Source organism: Convolutriloba macropyga, chromosome 3, assembly GCF_964194025.1.
Source record: "Convolutriloba macropyga chromosome 3, txConMacr16.3, whole genome shotgun sequence".
In the NCBI taxonomy this organism is placed as follows: Eukaryota; Metazoa; Xenacoelomorpha; order Acoela; family Convolutidae; genus Convolutriloba; species Convolutriloba macropyga.
Window position 1 is genome coordinate 41,842,843 of NC_134470.1, and position 22,369 is coordinate 41,865,211.

Below are 22,369 nucleotides of genomic sequence, written 5' to 3' on the forward strand. Positions count from 1 at the left end.
TAGCGAGAAATGTCAATCTGATTCTAACAAAAAACTAGGCCTAGAATGAACTATGAATGGATCGGAAAAACCATTTAGAAAAAAATCCGATCCAAAGTTGAAAAAACAGTGAAAATCAAAGTGAAAATGCCGCATGTGAACAAAAAATCACTAGCGAGAAAGCGAATTTTCGTTCAAACAGCGTTTTTTCACTACTTTAAAATAAAATTAGAACGAAAAAATTTCACGCCGCAAAACCACTCGCTTTTTCGCTCCACTTCCTGTTTCGGCGTGACCAAAATCGCTACTCCAATTTGACTTCAAAAATCATGAAAATGTGTGATCAGATCTTAAAAAACATACCCGGTAGATTGCCGGAAAATAGCCGCCGTTGTTTCCAATAAGCATGATTGGGATTGAACGAATAGAATATATTGAAAAAAAAATATTGTACAAAAATATTTTTTAAGTCCGATTTATTTTGATGGCATTTCGTACTTGAACATACTTCTGTTTCTTATAGAGAGGCTACAGGGGCTACTATCAACACCAATAAGCATTAGAGGTGGTAACTAAGACTTATAGGAACGACGTTCAAATAGCGGGCATCTAAAATTGGGCTTTATGGGTTTATCCCGTTTCTATTTCTGACTTCAATTTTTTATTCTGACTCTGTTCATTTTCAGAGAAACTAGCCTAGAGATGTCAAAAAGATTTCACGCAAAATGCTGAAAAAGCGGCAAAATGGTAAAGCGAAAAAAGTTCCACGAAGTAAAAAAAATTAGGAGCGCTATAATAGCCGGCTGAGAAGATGAGGGCGGCTATTAAAAAGACAGCGCCCCAATACAATTCAAATTCTTGTAAAAAACCAAGAGAAGGCCAATAATAGCCCCAGCTATCGCTGTGCGGCTATTAATAATGAAAGCACAGGTCGAGTCAATTGACGTTGAAGCTAACATAAGGTTGCTCTTACCAAATATGAGAAATATGTTATCTTCAATGAGGGCTGACAACTCCTCCAAATCAGTGAAAATGACCAACTCATCCGCAGTGTTCTCCCGCAATGCCTTACAGATGAGCTCTCTGCACTTCTCTCTAACTGCGTTCTTTGTTGGCTGTGAACTTGCCACTCTCATACCTCCATCCCCTCCCAGTAAGGAATCCTCGCTCTGCACTTCATCTCCGCCGTTCTTTGTGCCCTACGCCATATAACTAAGCATATTCACAGGGAACTTTTTTAAACTTAACTTAAAGCTCAGCAAATAGTCTGCTCAGCAATTTTCTGCACCATGCACTTCATAAATTATAAACTAAGAAACTGCTCATCAACTTAACACTCTGGTCTTTATCTCGTCTCTGTTGATTTTTTCACTTTCGACGAATTAAACAGATCTTTTAGAAAAACGATACTGCAACAATACTAACTAAATACTTTTAATTTTAACTGGCCCTTACTTCTGGGTTATCATATAAGCAGATTGCAACAATTTAATTGCATGGCCGGCAGATTGTGAGACTTTTGAGGGACTCCCTAGTTAAAAAATCAACAAAATCAGAAAAACAACTGCGATTCAAAAAATTCAAAAAGCTTAGATTGAAATCAAATTTCAAACACTAATGCCTTTCGGGTAACATAGCCTTATAGTTATAGTGAACGTCAAAAGTATGTTACCACCCCTTATTTTAACGAAGTAAAAATTCAATTTTTGAGGCAATATTACTCCAACTTAAATCAAGTTTCAAAAACATTTACGCTATTAACTCCCTACACTACTCTCGCACACCTATGAAATTCACATAAAAGACAACGTTCACTTACCAGAAACCACAATGAGAAGTTGATAAGCTCCATCCAAGTTTCACAGTAATAAGAATGTTGTCATAAGAATACAATTTAATCGCATTTTTTCTCTCTAATGTTTAACACAAGTGCAAACTTAGCCATAGTTGAACAAAATATGAAATATATAACATCTTGTGACATCTTTCTTTTCCTTGTGAGAGTTGGATGGAGCTCATCAAATTTACATTGTGGTTTCTGGTAATTGAACGCTGTTTTATTTGAATTTCATAGGTATGCGAGAGGACTAGTGTAGGGGATCAATAGCGTAATAATTGTTTTTGATACTTGATTTATTGAGTTGGAGTAAAATTGCCGCAAAATTTGAATTTTTATTTTGTGAAAATAGGGGGTGCTAACTTACTTTTACCGTTCAGAATATAACGCTTGACCTCTATTCGATTTCATTTAGAGTTTACGAGCTCATTTTTAATTTAAAAAGCGAAAGAAGTCATTTTATTGAGTTGAGTAAGTAATGCGTGATTATCACACGATTGACCTAAAAACTCATGTCAAAAAAAACAAAAATGCCCAGCAAACAGCAGAGAGGTAGAGGTCTCTAAGAAAATCATTCTTCGACGTCCTGGTGCGTGATCAAACGTTCGCAACAAAAACAATGACAAATAAAGAGAAACTAGCAGGATAAGTCCGGAAGAATCGAAAAGGTCTTGACTACCAACCACATTAGAAGAAGAGATCTCAAAAGTTAACAAAGCTAATAACCAAAAACACCAGGAAAAGAACAAAAAGAAAAAATTTGAAGAGGGGAAAACATCAGTTTTCAATTCTGTTAGAATACCAGCGTGTGTCAGATCCTTACAAATTGAAAACTAATTATCTGATTGAGAGCAGTATAATATCGGACGTATTATCTTTAATTTTCATCAAAATTCGAAGCACTAATGTCTTTCAGTAACATAGCCTTGCAATTATAAACAGTCGGCAGATTGCCGGAAGATAGCCATGAATTGAAACAACTAAAGAAATCAGATAGACAGATTGACCAACAGTCCTTTAACAGACCACTAGAACTTTTGGTTAAATTCGGACTCTCATTTATATGAGTCACATACGCTCTATAAGGAAAAGCCCTAATGGAGCTTTCTCAAAAATAATATTCGAAATCAAAACTCTAATACTCAAGAATTAAAATGTTTGGCACTACTTAGATGCACACTATTGACCTTTTAATAAATGTTCAAAAAATTTAAAGTTCACTAAGCGGGTTCAGAAGTCAATTTTGTGAGTGAGGTAAGTCACACAATTGACGTAAAAGCAGAACATATGACGTCACGCACACAAATCAGTCTTTTTCAAGTTTTCTGGAACGGTAAACTTTTGAAACCTAACCTTGGAAATGCGCAAATGTAAAAACTGCGTGAACAAGTGCGCACTGGTCCCCAACTCTCCCAATATTCTGAAAGCCATCCTCGTTGAATTCGAATTTCCGACCAACAATTCGTCTCCCCAAATACCTATGCGTAGCTGTTGTTTAGCTAAGCTTATTTTCTGACAAAACATTTTTTATAGCGCTGAAAAAGCTAACTCGAAACCCAGAATACGTGGGCTCGGGAGCAAATATGACCATAAAGGTTTTGAAAACTTTATGTCTCGCTCGATCAATTTCCCTAAGTGCGGGAAGTATTTGGGGAAACGTTCCTGTCAGAAAAGTACTCTTTCTGATTAAAGCAAAAATGATCATTCAACTGGAGCACTTTATTTCCACGGCTATTCTTTCGGTTAGAACTTTAGCATCGTCCCTGTCTCCGAACAAAGAATTAGTCAACTGTTGTAGGTGATTTTTTTCTGGGCCTCAGTATCTTTTGGTTTATTTTGTGAAAGTTTATTTTGTTTATGTTTTGGTTTATTTGTGAAACTCGTTCCTTCAACAACTCACCCGAAATTTTCAGCTTAATGTTTTTTTTCGAGGCGTATTCGAGAATATCTGGGATCCCATTGCCCAACCACTGATTTCAATTAATTTTGATTTGCGATCATCGACCTTTTCATAGCAATTTCCTTCATTAAAATCTGTGACGTGATACTCGGGTATCATTTGATATCCTGATAGCTGCGAGATGAAATCTCGACTTGTGTCCAATTCCAAGCCTTATATACCAGCGACTATCTCAATATTCATGACTCCAAAGGCTACAAAAGATTCTTTGCCACAACTTTTGAACACTTCAGCTTCGGGTAATTGCGTAGTTGCCAGTGAGCTACGGAAAAATTTGTTACTTTTTTATCGGCCACCGTGGTTTCAGCTAGAGTCTCAATGAATTTCAGGTTAACAATACATTTTCTGTCTAAGGTCTTTTGATAATTATTATAATCATCAAGCAATTCATTATCAAAAACTCCAATCTTAGTTGTCTAACTTGAGGAAGAGTAATTTAACAATCGGGATTTTGCTTAAGGGAGAAGCAACAACTCTTATGAAAAAGTTATTTTTCTGCGTTTCAAGTGTTTTTTGGCGTCTTTTTTAGCAGTGTTTCTAATCGATGGAGTTCTGATTAAAGTATTCAGATTTTCTGATTTATCATTTTTACTTTCAGAAGTGCTTGTCAATGTTTATGAAAGAGCGTGCATCATTTCCTGGTCAGGTATTTACTGCGTTTGGTATACGCATATGAACTCTTGTTAGTTGGTTTTCATTCTAGAAGTAAACTTTGATGTCAAGTAACACCTTTTATTTTAAGCCAGGTAATCAACATGCATCCTTTATAGAGGTAAGAAATGTAGATTGAAAGCGACAATTTTAGCACATCATTTCCCATTTGCATAACTTGAATTTCTTAGTAGCTAGAAAGTAGTAAATGATGGCGCCAGCTGTCTGGAAGTTTGTCGCTGCTGTGCATTTTATTTACAAATTTCCCTCACTTGGGTGATTTGATTATACTTAAATGCCAAATAACTGAAATTCTTATAACCACTTGAGCTTAAAATTTAGAGTTTATTTACCAAGCCAGAGATGTTTAATTGGAATTTTTGTACAAATTTTTGTCACATTCCAAGATTCCCAAAACGGTCACAACTTTTGGAACGATCGTCAAATTCCGTTAGATTTTTTTGAGAATATAAAACTGAGTCAATTTAGATAGAATATTTTTTTTCGCTGCTGTTCAAGCAGTGATTAAATTAAACACAATCTGAGAAAATGGGCACTCTTTTAAATATTGAAAACCTAGCTAGGCCAAACTTTCGCGGCCCATTTAATTCTTCAAACTTATCAGCCCAATGGGCTCTGTGTGGTTTTAGTAAGACCTAATTTCATTCCGATTCTTGCTTTTTAGAACCAAAATGCCTAACAGACAAACCTCTAAGCAAAAGTAACGCGGAGCTTCAAAGAAATATACAGATCCATTCAAGTTCAAAGGTAACAAATTTTTCGTAAATTTAACTAAAATCAGAACTTTCTAATTTTAGTACCTCAACGTGAATTGCTCTTGATGTTCGGTTCACATCAATTGAAAAGCTTAACTCAAAAATCTGTCATTCACTTTCCAGATGGTGGAAGAGTATATACAGCCCAGCACAATTTGAAAATTCACAAGTGTGGGTCAAAGGAACAGAAGCTAGACCACTTTTGCAAGCAATGCTTACACTGGACGAGGGATGCACATCAGATGCTGGTACATAAGGACAAAAAAGTTTATCGGGGGACGCGGGAGTACACTTTGGCACATAATGACCAAGTTTAACGAGGACCAAGTTTAACGAGGTGAAGAAATTTATCCACGGGTGTCACAGTTTTCCCGAATTCCCTAACAATATCTCTGGACAGCGATCTGAACATCGAACAAGGAGTAAAGGAATGAAAAAGTCATCTGAGGATTCAATTATTCCGGTACCTTTGCCACCCACCACAGTTGAAACCACTGCAGTGAAACCCTCAATCTGTGCTCAAGTGGACCCCTTAATCAGTGCTCCAGTGGAACCCTTAATTGGTGCTCAAGTGGAACCCTCAATCGGTGCTCCTGAGGTACCCACAATCAGTGCTCCAGTGGAACGCTCAATCGGTGCTCCAGCGGAACCCTCAGTGCTCATGTTCCCGAACCCTCATCATCCATTGTTCCGGGACCCTCAAACTCTAGTGTTCACGGACCCATAGCCTCTAAAGTTTCCGGACTCTCATCCTTCAATATTACCAGACTTGTCACTGCTACCGATAGAGCTCACTCTGTAAAAAAGGTTTCGCTTACGCTAGAACAAAACAAGAAACGGCTAAGTTAATTATTTGGAAGTTATACCGATGTTGAATGTGGAGCAGAGACCTGCTTACCCTAAACGAAGAGTCAGAGAGCTAATCGAGGACATCATTTTCGACATCTTGGCGCCCAACTTGATTGAGACCGTGGTTTCAATTACTTTTGGACAACGTGACAGTGAGCTGGTTAATTAGTTGATGTAAACGGAGCGACACACTACCGGCAAGCCAAGAACAGTTTTTCACGGGAAAAGAGAAGACGTTAGAAAGAAAACAATATTCTAATAATTAAAAAGTATGCCTATATTTCAAATTATAACAGTGGCATTCTAATCGCATTACAACCGAATAGAGAGGGATGTTTAGTAATTTAATCTAGTTTGAAATCTGGAAAAATTTTCCACATTAATTGAATACATTTTCCTTTAGATGACGGACGTTGTTGAGAGCTTAACATTGAAAGAGTTTAGGAGCAAGTTTGCGCCTCACAACTATCTCGCAAGGATTGTCACCACCGCATTTCCCGAAGCTCGCGTCAGTTGATGACAGATTTCATCCACCTGTGCCCCTAGAGTGCAATTGAAGTTGGTTTGGTTTCTGGCACATCCCGAAATGCAGTACTTCAAAAAATACGAATATGACGGAATACCTTAGTTACAACAATGAATTTTTCAAAACATCAACCACCTTAGAGCTGTGTCATTTAGTGCGATTAATTTTTAATAGTCTGCTCTTCGGTGCACATGCTCTCCTGGGGAAAAATGACTGCCGGAAGGTAGTTGCAACTCCTGAAAAAGATTGTTCATAGCCGCTGATAAAACCTGCAATACTGTTGCCTTGGGGGTGCGCTTCCTTCACAAGGACAATGTTGGTAAGAGACATTTTTATCAACTGAGATTTTATTCAAATTAATCATGAAAATTCAGGATCCAATTGATTGAAGTCCGATCATTTCTTTGTCTTTCCAGTTGATGCATCAAGAATTTATCTATGAGCAGCAGGCTCATAGACCCACCATGGAATTTTTTCCTCATTTTGCCATTCTCTTTTTGTGGGAGAATGTCATCATTTGGACCTCCGAATATTCGACAGAATTCTTATCTTTGGCAATTGTGGATTAACCTGAATGGTGTTGACCTGGTGACAAGCTGCGAACCAAAGTCTTGTCATACTTTCGAATCAGTTTGCATCAACTTCTGACATGCGTAATTATTGATTTTGTGTTGCTATTGGTTTTCTTTCACTTAATGGCACAGAGTTACTAGAACACATTACACAATGTTTGCGTCAAAACAGTATTTTAGGGATGTCTTTAGCAATAAAAGATTTGTTATGCAAAGATACTTTTTGTAAGCAAAGCAAAATAAATAATTTCTGCTCTTCGGCGAATAGGTGCTCTTTTCGCAGTGGTGGGAATTTATACCGTAAACTTGATAATGGCAAATTTAAAGACAAATTTTTAGAAAGCTGAAAGAAATGGAGATGAAATGATGACATGGGACGAGACTTCAACAGCCCCTGAAACTGATGTTCTTGACTATTTGCCTGTTTCCACGGAGCAGTCAATTGTTAGTGACATCTCGGAGACATCTGATGCTGCAACTAATCGATTCGACAGAGTCCGAGCTGAGGCAAGGAATGAGATCCTATTAGCCAAGGCAATGTGTAATGTGAGAAAACTACCCCAATCAGTAGTCCGAAGAAAGTTCAAAAGAAGGGTCGATCAAAGAAGTTAAGAAAACCCGATGAAAATTAAAACTTAACTGAAAGCATTTATTTCTTTATTTATTTTTCTGTTCATATGTTAGTGATTCTGTTCTGTTATTGATTGTTTCCTCGTTTTACTTGTTTTCTTTCACTAATCTCTCATTCATTAAACTTCAATTTTAATCCAATCAACGATTAACTTGATAAAAATCCCTCACCTGCAGATAAATCGGCCAGCCATGAGCATCGCGACTAACATGTTTTTTATCTGGTCTGATTTCTCAGATGGCTTTTCTCAGATGCATAAGGGATTATTATACGAAAAATAATTCGTCATATAATTCATCAGTCATTGTTTTCACTCCTTGTTCATCAGTCATTTGTAGTTGTTATTTCTCTGTTAGTGTTCTTCCGTCTACCAGCTTTTGCATTTAAAATCTATCCCAAATCTTTAGGGACGATAGTTTCCCTTCTTTCTGAAACAAAATTTGAAGCAATTAAAACAATTAAGCTAATTTCTAACTATCACCCGCGGATAATAGTGACATTAATGGAGGATAATAGACTCCCAAATTAGTGAAATTAGCGTTGCGGATAATAAAGACACCGGGAAAACTGACATGAATTGCGGATAATAGTGACATTAAAGTTGTGGACATCAGCGACCCCGACAAAAAACTGCGGAAATTAGTGACGTTGAAACAGCGGAAAGTAGTCACCTTAGAACGGACAATAGAGACGTAATTTTGCTTACAGTAGACCGCCTTTCTCGCGCGTCATTAAATTCCGCAGTTGCGGACATCTGTGACGAATTCCGTCAATTTTGAGCAAAATTGAACCAGTTTCCCTTACTGTGACTATTGCCCGCGAAAGCCTATAAAGCTCTAACTTAAAGCACGGGAGAGCTGCCAATGCTGACTTTAGCAAGTTGCTTGCTCAATATGTACGGTTGGCGACGTAATGGGGTCGGTTGGAGGTGTAGGGAGGTGGGTGTTTGCGGGGGGGGGGGGGGGGTTTAGGGGTATGTTGGTTCGGGTAGGTATTTTGGGTGTGGGTGCAGGTGTAGGCAGGGGGTTGATAGGCTCCCAGGTGGTAGGCAGGTAGAAGTAAGTGCTGGGGGTGAGGATGCGATGGGAGTTCAAAAACAGAAGTCAACGTTCAAAAACGAGTTAAATGTTCGAATAGAAAGAAGTCAAAATCCAAGAAATTTTCAGCTAAAGAACAGCAGGAACAGTACTGAATTACAATCCAAGGAACTGATCAAATAGGAGACTACACTAAAAGCCTCCTTATAAGAATACCTTCCGATAAGTCAGAAAACAAGACGTATACGAAAGTAAGGAGACCTAAACAAAAACACAAAAATCCAAAACACATTTTCATTTCACTTTAAGAAAACTGTGGTTTTCAAAGTGATTATGTCCAACAACGTCAACTTCAAAAAACACTTTGCACAATGGAAGCTCAGACAGAACCGCCAACTCTGAGAACCTACTGAGAAACCACTAAGAAACTAAGTAAAAGGTAAACAAACATTTGCCGAGAACTTTTTCCAATTTCATTGAAAACAAATGGCATCAAAGTAACTCTTCAACTTCTTTCCCACTATCTATAGATAGGAAGCATATATCAACTTCAATTAAAACAAAAAAATTGAGGACAACGTAACAAATGCAGAAATCAAAAGTTCAAAAACGTTTGAAAACATGTCTAAGTCAATAAACTTTAAAGCAGTAGCGTGAAACCCTTAAAAGCAATTCATTAAACTTAAATTTTAATCCAATCAACGATTAATTTGATAACAATCCCTCACCTGCAGATAAATGGGCCAGCCATGAACATCGCGACTAACATGTTTTCTATCTGGTCTGATTTCTCAGATGGCTTTTCTCAGATGATAAGGGATTATTCACTTTTAGAAAACTGGGGTTATCAAAGTGATTATGTCCAACAACGTCAACTTCGAAACAACCTCGCACAATTAAGTTTAGACAGAACCGCCAACTCTGAGAAACTACTGAGAAACCACTAAACTAAGTAAAAGGTAAACAAACATTTGCCGAAAACTTTTTCCAATTTCATTGAAAACAAATGGCATCAAAGTAACTCTTCAACTTCTTTCCCACTATCTATAGATAGGAAGCATATATCAACTTCAATTAAAACAAAAAAATTGAGGACAACGTAACAAATGCAGACAATCAAAAGTTCAAAAACGTTTGAAAACATATGTCTAAGTCAATAAACTTTATAGCAGTAGCGTGAAACCTTTAAAAGCAATCAGTTATGCGTAATTAAAGAGAAAATGAGACCTAATTTTAATGACTATGCGACAGAACAAGAAAAGCACTTACTAAAACTGGGAAAAATCCCCAAAAAGCATATTCTTCGCATTAAGTTCTGTCTAAGTCGTGAAAACTGTTAGCTAAGAGTAAAGCCACTAAATTCATTAAAAGTGAAAACTAGTTGTGAAAACCGTTGGATATGAATCAAAACCATTCAATTGTACAACTTGACTCATGAAGGAGCTCCTTAGACATAATAGAGATTGTAGAACTTTTGACAAATAAAGCGCTCCTTAGACATAATAGACTTATGTACAAAATGAGACTGAATTAACCTTTCAATTGTACAACTTGTGACACATGAAGGACGTCTTTAGACATATTAAACTTATGTAGAAAAAGAGACTTTGTAGAGAAAGAGACTTTGTATGTCTAAGTCAATAAACTTTATAGCAGTAGCGTGAAACCTTTAAAAGCAATCAGTTATGCGTAATTGAAGAGAAAATGAGACCTAATTTTAATGACTATGCGACAGAACAAGAAAAGCACTTACTAAAACTGGGAAAAATCCCCAAAAAGCATATTCTTCGCATTAAGTTCTGTCTAAGTCGTGAAAACTGTTAGCTAAGAGTAAAGCCACTAAATTCATTAAAAGTGAAAACTAGTTGTGAAAACCGTTGGATATGAATCAAAACCATTCAATTGTACAACTTGACTCATGAAGGAGCTCCTTAGACATAATAGAGATAGTAGAACTTTTGACAAATAAAGCGCTCCTTAGACATAATAGACTTATGTACAAAATGAGACTGAATTAACCTTTCAATTGTACAACTTGTGACACATGAAGGACGTCTTTAGACATATTAAACTTATGTAGAAAAAGAGACTTTGTAGAGAAAGAGACTTTGTATGTCTAAGTCAATAAACTTTATAGCAGTAGCGTGAAACCTTTAAAAGCAATCAGTTATGCGTAATTGAAGAGAAAATGAGACCTAATTTTAATGACTATGCGACAGAACAAGAAAAGCACTTACTAAAACCGGGAAAAATCCCAAAAAGCATATTCTTCGCATCAAGTTCTGTCTAAGTCGTGAAAACTGTTAGCTAAGAGTAAAGCCACTAAATCCATTAAAAGTGAAAACTAGTTGTGAAAACCGTTGGATATGAATCAAAACCATTCAATTGTACAACTTGACTCATGAAGGAGCTCCTTAGACATAATAGAGATTGTAGAATGTTTGACAAATAAAGCCCTCCTTAGACATAATAGACTTATGTACAAAATGAGACTGAATTAACCTTTCAATTGTACAACTTGTGACACATGAAGGACCTCTTTAGACATATTAAACTTATGTAGAAAAAGAGACTTTGTAGAGAAAGAGACTGAATTATAGAAAAAAAGAACGATAATGAGGAAAAACACAAAAAATTGCTAATTTTTTTGAAAACAAGTAGTGTCAAATTGTTCGAGCCAAGAAAGCTCTCGTTAGTGATATTAATTGACCGGAGAACAAAAACAAATACAACAACTCAACAAATACAACAAAAATTAAAAAATTGTCATATAGCCGACAGATTGCCGGAAAATAGCCGCGATAGACGCTTGTGGACTACCATGAATTGAAACAACTAAAGAAATAAGATTGACAGATCGACCACCAGCTTTTTAATAGACCACTTAACTTTTTGGGGTAGATTCGGACTGTCATTTTTATGCGTCACATGTGCTCTACAAGGAAAAAGCCCTAGCGCAGTTTTTTCAAAAATAATATTTGATAATAAAACTCAAGACTCTATTACTCAGGAATTAGGGCATAAAATTTGGCACTAATTAGATGCACACTTTTGACCTTTAAATAGTAAATGTCCATAAATTTTAAAGTTGCATAAGTAAGTTCAGAAGTCATTTTTTTGAGTGAGGTAAGTCACGCAATTGACATGAAAGCAGAAATGACGTCACGAAGACAAATTTTAACTGCAAAGCAGTAGAAGTCACTGAAGTCATTGAAGAAGTCAATTCCAAGAAGTTAGGGTAAGACGAAACAAAAATCTGTTAGACGAAAAAAAATTAGGAGCGTAATAGCCGCCTGGAATTGCTGACGCGGCTATTAAAAAAAAACTAGTAACTTCTAAAACAAGGCGTGTCAAAGTCAATACCACCTTCAGGTTTGAATTGAACAGATTATATTAGCTCAAAAAAACTTAATACAAGGGAGCGTGCGATCGATTAACTATAACGAGAAAAAAGCACCGAAGGTTAAAAAACTATTAAACTTTAGTTATGAAAACTTTAAATTGATCAAAATCAATTAATGCTGCTCATAATGAGAGTACGTGATTGGACTATATTAACGATAAAATACAAACACCCGAAAAATCGGTAAATGTTTCAAAAACAAGTATTGTCAAATTCATTAAAACTGTCAGATTTCACTTCAAATCTATACTTAAATGAGATCAGTAGAGAGCAATTGGGGTGGGGGGTTTGTCGCACACTTTTAGACGCATTTCCACCAAAACCCAGCTCCGTAGGTCGAACCCGCGCCCGCACAATCTCGAAACTTTTCGAAATTGGGCTTAACCACTGCGCCAAAACCCATTTTCTCAAATTTGTTCCAAGCCTTTTTAAACCCATTTCCCATCAGCAGTACTCCTCGAGTCCATATTAGTTCTCAAACTAAGCAATTGGAGTCAAAATTTACAGTTTCTATCAAGATCAATTTGAATTTTTTGAATAAAATTTTTTGAATATTGTTAAAACCAAGGCACCTTGGTCTTTCAGGTATTGCTAAACACAGAGTTGCTGCAAATGTATCCTACTCCTCAATGTGGTTCGAATCCTGAAAGAACGAGATGTCTTCTTTTCTTTAAAAGAAAATTCCATTCGTAAACAAAAGTTGGTATATCTTATCTGGAAATCTTTCAATTTTTGTCTTTCTTTCTCCGTTTCATTTGCATCAAGGTTGCCTTCTAAATCAGTTGTACAGATGAGTGTTTCAAATTATTCTTCAAAAAATTACCGCTTCATTATAAATTCAGCAAAATTACTTGTTCCTACAAAGCTCTCGTTGGAAACAACTCCCGTCTCTCAAAAGAAGAGAAAACATGAATCAAGTGAAGTTTCACTCTCCATTCAGAATCAAACTCGTGGCCTCACTCAGTGGATTGATTCTCACAACGATTTCGACTTTGCAGTTGTTTCTCATGAGGCTGGCTCAGAGAACTCTGGTAGCTGCTTCCGCTGGTGTGAAGATTTAACTTCAGATCATCAACACATTATGGTATGCAATCCAAAGCAGATGGAGAAAACAATCAAGGCATTCGTTCGGCACGAAGGAAAGGTCTTGTATGAAATACGGACACGCATGTTTATTCCCCAGTCGCCCCTTCAAACTTTTATAAATCAGTTTCTTGGGATTGGTACCGTCTACGTTGTTCGTCGCGGAGAACAATTTGAACATTTTCTAAGAGCAGATGAGCTGGGACTGAACAAGAGAACGAACGAAAAGATGGACATAGTCTGGGAAATTCAAAAAACATGTCCCGTACGACACTTGCAGCTTACTACGCTTAACGAGGATCAGCGCCGCCTTCTTGCGAAAATTGAGAGTCTTCAGAGCAGCGACTCGCCGTTTAAATCGTCGCTTGAATCGTTTATTGATACTTTGGCAGCTGGTTATGGGAGTGTGAGCATGTCAGAACATTCAGCCTTTTTAAAAGTCGAATGTGGACTCCCAGAAGCGCAATGTAGTTGCTGGGAATGTTGGGAAGACTTGATCGACAACGAAGGATCAGCTGAGAAAAATGAAAACTCGGACATGTATCTGTCACAGCAAACAGCCTACTGATAAGACTTCAAAGCCTATTAATAATTTGTAAACTCGTCGGGTAAAACAGTTGGTTTTTCGTTAAAGGTTTCCAGATCAAAATCTAAATAAAGCTTTAGAGAATTTTTCCCTTTGCCGTTCTCTGTTCAAAAACAACTCAGACACTAAGAATGCCTTTCTCGCAGTGTGTTTAACAATTGATCCACAGTGCATCCTAAGCGAAGTGAATAAAAAAGCTCCTTTTGGTGGACTGATTGGTCCAGGTGAGTCTTTTGCACAATTATTTTAAAAACTCAAAAATTCTTCGGTGTCACGCAATATTTCATGCCTACGGATTTATGAAGTCAACCTATGACATCGGGCCTGGCTATGTGTATGTTATACCTAACGTACATAATCAATTTCTTCTTGGTCACATTAGCGGTCTCCTATACTGGCTAAACTTTAAGTGTCAAAGGTGCCAAGTATTTGACGCTTTACCATTCTCAGCATCTCAGCATGAGTTGCCTTGACCCCAATTTACTAACCCTGCACGTATCAAAGATTGCTTCTCTTTATGTTAAAAATAACGGAGATTAAACTGAAGTCATTCTCCATAAGCAGTGTTACAAAAAAGTTGGTGGGAAGACTGTTATTATGAAAACAGAAATTGATTTAACACTCTCAGAGCTCGAGTTGCTGTGCGAGGCCATAAAGCTTTTGGAATATTTTCTTTCTATATCAAAATCTAGTACTAAATTTGGTCCACCAAAATTACCTCAGCGTGTAACATTTGGCTGATAATGACAGACTATCAAGACTGCGCAATTGATCTCAGCAATCAGATGGTTTTTGATAACCCGAATCAAGAGCGCCCACCTTGAAGATTTGTTGCGCTCACATAGAGCGTTCTCTAATTATATGTGTTGTACACTCTTTCCTCTTACTCATTGCTATCATTTATTGTTTTATATCAATAACGTATTATCAGTACAATAACCCCAAATCTGGTCAATACTTGGTTTTTTCTTGGTTGCCTTGTTCCTACAGCAAAGTAACCCCACAGCGCCGCCTTTCAAATTTGGTAAAGATGAACAAAATCATCAGCACCGAACCACACTTCCTGATGCCCGTGGTTGGTCCCAGTGGTTGCGGGAAAACACTACTTGTTGCAGACTTACTGGTGTATCATCGTCGACTGTTTCGACCCAATTTTGATTGCATAACCTACATCTTTCAGCATTGGCAGCCGGTTTACGATGATATTGCCTCAAAATTAAATCACAATGAGATCAACTTTCTCAATGGCGTGGATTGGAAGAAGCTAGCGCTAATGTCGAATCTCAAGCGCCACCTTTTGGTGTTTGATGACGTATTCGACGAACTCGCCAATTCAGTAGAGTTTTTTAACCTTGTTGTGTCCGGTCGCCACAAAAATCAACACGTTATTTTCCTAAAACATAATCTCCATCAAAAAAAGTACAAACTCAAAGACAATTGACTTGAATCTAACCCACTTGCTGCTGCTAAAAAGCCCACGCGACATAAACCAAATTGACTGTTTGGGACGACAGCTGGGAGATCGAGATCTTTCGTTGTCTGCTTACCGATCAGCTACAGAGGAGCCCTATGGTCATCTTCTGATTGACTTGGATCACCGCTGTAACGAAAATTTACGCCTAGTTTCAAATATTTGCGCTACGGGCAACTTGCCATCATTATTTCATATAAACGCTAAAAATTCCGATCATATTGAACTTAATGAGTCGTTCACAAAATCAAAGTATTTTACAGATTCTTACAACTGTTAAACCAGTTTTACAGAGATTGATTTTGATTCATGCGGATTTATCATTTATGAAATTTCTAATAGATTACGTTTTTAATGTGGTTAAGGGGAACGTGTGCGTATAAAACAAAAATGTTACATCCAAACACTTTCGTCAAATTATTGAGACCATATGTCAGAAAAAAGTAAAGGTTTCTAAAAAGCGTAGACTTTTGGCGACCAATCAGGGAATAGCACTCGTAAAAATAATCGACCCAGACGTCCTGCTTCATTTGTCAAAAATGAAATGAAGAAACAAGTCGGCACTAAAAAGTATGTTCTGTTATCCTTGAATTATTATAACGACCTATTGCCGCTGAAACGATCCTCAGCAGTCAACTTAGAGCAGCAGCAGCTTCCCTCCCAATCAGAACAAGCAAAAATTGAATTTTTGGGTCCAAGCCCCAGCTGTCACTCCAACTCAGAGGCAATAGCAAAGTTGAGTGTTTCGTCTCAACTCGTCAACAACAACAACAACAATAAAGATTTTTCGTCCCGTCCTGCAACGCCACAACAGATCAAACTAGCTTGCCTGAAAATAAATTTCTTCCAGATAAAGTGGTCGACAAGGTACTTGATACTCTGCTGGCAAGTGGAATGAGCAGTGGAAAGATTGAGCGAACCAAGCGTATTCTAAACATTCTCAGCCAAAAAGATTTTACCTTAGACCGGGAATCAGGTATAATACAAGGAAAAGACAACAAAAAATCTAGTAATCTACTTGACTTCCTTATTGATATACAGAGTCCCAACAAAAATTGACAAAAGATGACCTTGAGCTTATTTCGCGACTGCAGTTTTTACCTCATCTTGTCGCCAATACTTTTGCCAAGAGAGTTGCATCAAACACGCCACATGGTCAAGGACAGCAGCAGCAGGATCAACCCAATACAACTTCGACGCCTACCTGGCTCTCTATAATTTGGGGCAAATTCTTCTCTCCTCAATGTTTATTTGATGCACTGGCTGACTTTCTGCAGCTTACTTTTCTCTGCCTTGTTAAAAATTGGCGGCGTGGAGCCCAATCCAGGACCCTCCAAAACAATTTGTGGTTCATGTAGCAAGACTTTGGGAAAGAGCACCAAAAAAAAGCCATTGCTCTGGTGTACCATTTGTGGCTGGGTCCATTTTGACTGGAGTGGTTTGGCTAGCGTCAGGGACTACGTTGACAAAGATTTTACTTGCACAAAATGTTCTCGGGAGCGAGTTGTTTCTCAAGCGCTGACAGTGAACCCAAGTTTTCAGAAAGCACACAGGCATTACTCTAACGTATCGCATTCTAGCAGTGCTTTTGGGAACTCGAAATCACTCGCAAAAACAACCGGGTTGCCTGTGTCAACTGTTGAAAATATTTATCTACGAGTTCCACTTACACAAAGTATAAGCAAATCAGGCGTAATTTCCCACGCCTAAAGGTTCTATCATATCGCTTGAACGAAATCTGGTCAATCGATTTGGCAGATATGCAATCTGTCCAGTCATTCAACAACGGCCTTAGGTACCTTTTGGTGGCTGTTGAAACTCTGAGTCGCTATTTGAGAGTCGAAGCAATGAAGGACAAATACGCAACAACAACAAAACAAGCATTTTGTCGAATAATTACAAAAAGAAAAGGTTTTAAAAACAGTGGTATTGTTCCCGAGCGCTTGTGGGCTGATGACGGTAAAGAGTTTTTGGGTGCATTCGCCAAATACTGCCAATCGAAAAAATTAAGATTTATCAAACTTACAATGAAAAGAAGAGTGCTTTCGCAGAACGGAACGTAAGGTCACTAAAGGCATTAACTTATCGTTACATGAATGAGCATCACACAGAAAGGTACATTGACCAGTTGCAAAATTTTGTTCAAGCTATAAATTCTCGAACCAATCTCGTAATAGGAATGGCTCCAAAAGACGTAACCCAGGATCACGTGGGTTACTTGGTGTCTTTGACTTTGAATAAAGACCTGCATAAGCCCAAATTTAAAATTGGAGACACGGTGAGGATTCGAAGAAAGTTGGAGACATTTCACAAAGATTACAAAGTGCAATTCAGCCACGAGATATTTCGCGTTTCAGCCATTTTGACAAAAAATCCTACGTATCGGGTGGTCTCTAACGAAACTAACGAATTAATCTTTGGGCGTTTTTACGAATCTGAACTTGTCAAGTATTAAGAAATATGACTGCTCTCTCGGATATTTCAGTCACCGAAATGCAGCGGGAGGTTCACGTTGAATCTGATTTCCAATGCATCGATGGAAACCTATGAGCAAAACACTTTAGCACGCTTTACAAATCTTTTACCAAATGTCATCGAGCTGAACAAGTCTTTGGGTACATGGCAAGTGGCTCTTTTGGAAAATTCTTGGCCCTCTACCATCAAAAACGTTACTGACGGAACTTTTGAAACCAATGCTGCTGCGTTCAACGATGACGACGACTCTAGTGATGATTTATCCAATGATGATTTTGAAAGTACGGACGAAGAGGAGGAAATCGAGCAAGAGAACTTGTCGTTGCAACAAGCATCAAATGCAGTCATACAACAGAAACAACAATTGCTTCTGGGTGCTGGGACAACAGTTTCTCGCAACAATCACTCGTCCCTTCTCAACTGGTCTAGCGACGAAGAGAGCGATGACGACTCTGAGAGCGGAGAAGGCAGCATTCGTCGAGATCAAATAAGCGCTGGCCGATATAATTCTGTTGATGACCTGATGATGGAGCTATGTCAGAAGGCGTTCAACACAACTCGTCGCTGGCCCATTTCCTAGACAGTCAGGAGGGAGAATCAACGCCTAGAGATACATGCAGCGGAAAATAAAGAACCATCAGCACAAAACCCATCGCTGCTGCTGCCCTTTATTCGATAGGTATCTGCCGATTTGCAAAATATCTTGCATGTAACTACATTGAGTGTGCAAAATTACGAGCCAGGTAGCCATTTCCCGGTGGACATTGACGCTGGTCTGCACAATATCCTAGTTTACTGTGACTTGGTTCAAAATCAGGTTTTGGGTGACAAGGGTACATCTCTTCTTCCTAGCATTACGTTGACCCATGACAACGACAATCACAGAGGAGTGTCCGCCGTTTCCTATCGGTCATTTGCAAAGTTGCAGTGGAAAGATGTTGTAAAATCAGCCTTTCGGTCAAAAACTGTCAGTCTACGGAACGAAATGGGTAGTCTTGCTCCTTTTTTGTCACGCGGTCGAACAAGCCTAACTTTAAAGTTTCGTCTGCAGAGGAATTCTGCAGCATCATTTTGACAACATCAAAACCAAAAAACAGTCGCCCTCACTCACTCACTCATCAACCAATTAGCTAGACGCACGATGGACTCACACTACGAGGCACAAATTCGAGCGAGCTCAACATACGGTGGTGGACAAGCAAGGCAATTTGGTTCTGGTGCAGCTGGTTTGGGGGCCCCGGCTGTGCGCGTGGGACAATCAGTACTTCCACTTTTGAGAAAATATGCCTTGCCTCTCGTCAAAAAAGTTGGACGCAACTTGAAGCAGCTATTCCAAAGTTGGGTCAGGCTTTGAGAGGAAAGAAGAAGATTAAAAGCGCCCTCAAAACTTCAGTAAAAAAGTCGATTGCTCAAACTCTTCAACAACGTGCGAGCGCCCATCGCACGTTGTTGAAGAGTTTGAGCAATCGACTTTTTTACTGAAGTTTTGAGGGCGCTTTTAATCTTCTTCTTTCCTTTTTAAAACTTTCAAAGTGGGGACCCTTTGGGTGAATTTTGAAAATTTTGAAATTTTTCAATAATTTTATAAAATTTTCAAAGGGGGGACCCGTTGGGTAATTTTTGAAAATTTTGGAAATTTTTCAAAAATATTAGCCCTCTACAAACAGTCCGTTATTGCTCTTCGTCCTGGGTGGACCTTGCATTCTAGGAGCGATTCTAGATCCAAGACGGAATTTGTCAAGGTCTACAGCTGGAGAACCTCTAAGTTTGTTTGAGGGTCTCGGTCCGAGGCATTAAGAAAACTACGTCTCAGTGTTCAGTTGTCAAGCCGAGTTAGGAAAATATCCGGCTGCAATCACTTTCCGCCATCTTTTTGACTGATCTCTGAAATTGAGTTTTCCCTGCTTTTGCTTTACCCCAAAAACGTAGAATGCTTGACACAGAGAAGGAACCTCTAACTGAAACTATTTTACTGATTATCTGCAAAACCGGCCCTTTTCTATAGAATTTTTTTCGAAGATGACTTGGCTATCAAAAGAAGCACTCACCTTTCATCTTCCATTCAAAATCATAGAACGCATAACTTTTTACTGAGATTCTTATACAATTATTATCATGGCTTTGTCCTTCTCACAAAAACGCATCCATTGCTTGCTTATCGTAGATCACCTTCAGATTCTATTCGAACTATTAATTTTCAATGCAGCCTTAGTCCAAGAAAATCGACCAAAAAATTCAGATTTTCCTCCGTTCATAAGTTCAGATTATTTCCCTGCTAAGTCAACAAACCATAAATTAGGCGAGATTAAACGTCTCGTTATCGCAATCCACAAACCCAACGCAAACCAAGAGCAATAATCACTTAAATTGAATCACCTTTGTTGTTAAGTCAAAGAATTTTTGTTCAGCCATATGGAATTCAACTACGATTCGGCCGTGCTCAATAGACGCGTTATTGCATTTGCCGCGGGCGAAAGTATAACGATAGAGGTGGTCACTCAGAAAGGCGATAAACAGGTGGTAGTATTGAAGAACCCATTCAAAATTTATATGGAGAGTATGCAGTTGATTACAAACCGTCAACTCATCAACATAATAGCGTTCGGAAAATTGAACCTAACAACTCATCATAGAACTAATTACAGCAATTCCCCCGAAATGGAGGCAGATGGTGAAGAGTGCGTCATTGTCAATGATTATATGGGTGAGTGACTTTCAATCAACTTTTTCATGTTTCAATTTTCTTTTTTCAATTTTCATGTTAATTGAACATTCATTTTTGTTACATAGAGATAGGTTTGAGGTCGGGTGATGGGCAAACATTAATAATCCTTCATCAAACTTAATAGTTAAACATGTTTAGATGGCCCAAAGAAGTTCGTGAGAATGAGTATCAAACAATATATGGGAAACAACGGCTGAAAGTCTGTATACTTTCACTTCAAGGTGTTTGAGGAGCGCTCAGATTTTTCAAAAAATATTAACCCTCTACAAACTTAGACCGTCATTGCTCTTCTTCCTGGGTGGACCTTGCATATTGCACAGAGCTAGGAGCGATTCTAGATCCAAGAGGGAATTTGTCAAGGTCTACAGCTGGAGAACCTCTAAGTTTATTAGAGGGTCTCGGTCCGAGGCATTAAGAAAACTACATCTCAGTGTTTATGTCGAGCCGAGTTAGGAAAATGTCCAGCTGCAATCATTTTTCCGCCATCTTTTTGACTGATCTCTGAAATTGAGTTTTCCCTGCTTCTGCTTTACCCCAATAACGTAGAATGCTTGGCACAGAGAAGGAACCTCTAACTGAAACTATTTTACTGGTATATCTGCAAAAGCGGCCCTTTTTTATAGAAATTTTTTTCGAAGATGACTTGGCTATCAAAAGAAGCACTCACCTATCTTTCATTCAAAATCATAGAACGCAAAACTTTTCACTGAGATACTTATACAATTATTATCATGGCTTTGTCCTTCTCACAAAAACGGATTAATTGCTTGCTTATCGTAGACCACCTCCAGATTTTATTCGAACTATTAATTTTCAATGCAGCCTTAGTCCAAGAAAATCGACCATAAATTCAGGTTTTCCTCCCTTCATAAGTTCAGATTATTTCCCTGCTAAGTCAACAAACTATAAATTAGGCGAGATTAAACGTCTCGTTATCGCAATCCACTAACCCAACGCAAACCAAGAGCAATAATCACTTAAATTGAATCACCTTTGTTAAGTCAAAGAATTTTTGTTCAGCCGTATGGAATTCAACTACGATTCGGCCGTGTTCAATAGACGCGTAATTGCATTGGCCGCGGGCGAAAGTATAAGGATAGAGGTGGTCACTCAGAAAAGCGATAAACAGGTGGTAGTATTGAAGAAGAACCTATTCGAAATTTATATGGAGAGTATGCAGTTGATTAACAACCGTCAACTCATCAACATAATAGCGGTCGGAAAATTGGACCTAACAACTCATCATAGAACCATTTACATTAATTCCCCCGAAATGGAGGCAGACGGTGAAGAATGCGTCATTGTCAAAGATTATATGGGTGAGTGACTTTCAATCAACTTATTTTCATGTTAATTCAACATTCGTTTTTGTTACATAGAGATAGGTTTGAGCTCGGGTGATGGGCGAACATTTATAATCCTTCATCAAACTTACTAGTTAAACATGTTTAGATGGCCCAAAGAAGTTCGTGAGAATGAGTTTCAAACAATATCTGGGCAACAACGGCCGAAAGTCTGTATACTTTCACTTCAAGGCTTTCGAGGAGCGGTCAGATTTTTCAAAAATATTAACCCTCTACAAACTTAGTCCGTTATTGCTCTTCGTCCTGGGTGGACCTTGCATATTGCATAGAGCTAGGAGCGATTCTAGATCCAAGAGGGAATTTGTCAAGGTCTACAGCTGGAGAACCTCTAAGTTTGTTTGAGGGTCTCGGTCCGAGGCATTAAGAAAACTACATCTCAGTGTTTATTTGTCAAGCCGAGTTAGGAAAATGTCCAGCTGCAATCATTTTCCGCCATCTTTTTGA

At 38.2% G+C, this 22,369-nt stretch overlaps 1 protein-coding gene across 1 annotated transcript in view; it reads right to left on the minus strand.

The window, feature by feature from the left end:
- Positions 1-22,369, minus strand: part of LOC142336212 (transcription elongation factor A protein 2-like) — a 35,282-nt gene that overhangs the window by 3,901 nt on the left and 9,012 nt on the right. Inside the window, exon 3 of the mRNA XM_075384872.1 lies at positions 953-1,178. Within this exon, the coding sequence (XP_075240987.1) occupies positions 953-1,178 (226 nt within the window). The remainder of the gene's footprint in view (positions 1-952; positions 1,179-22,369) is intronic.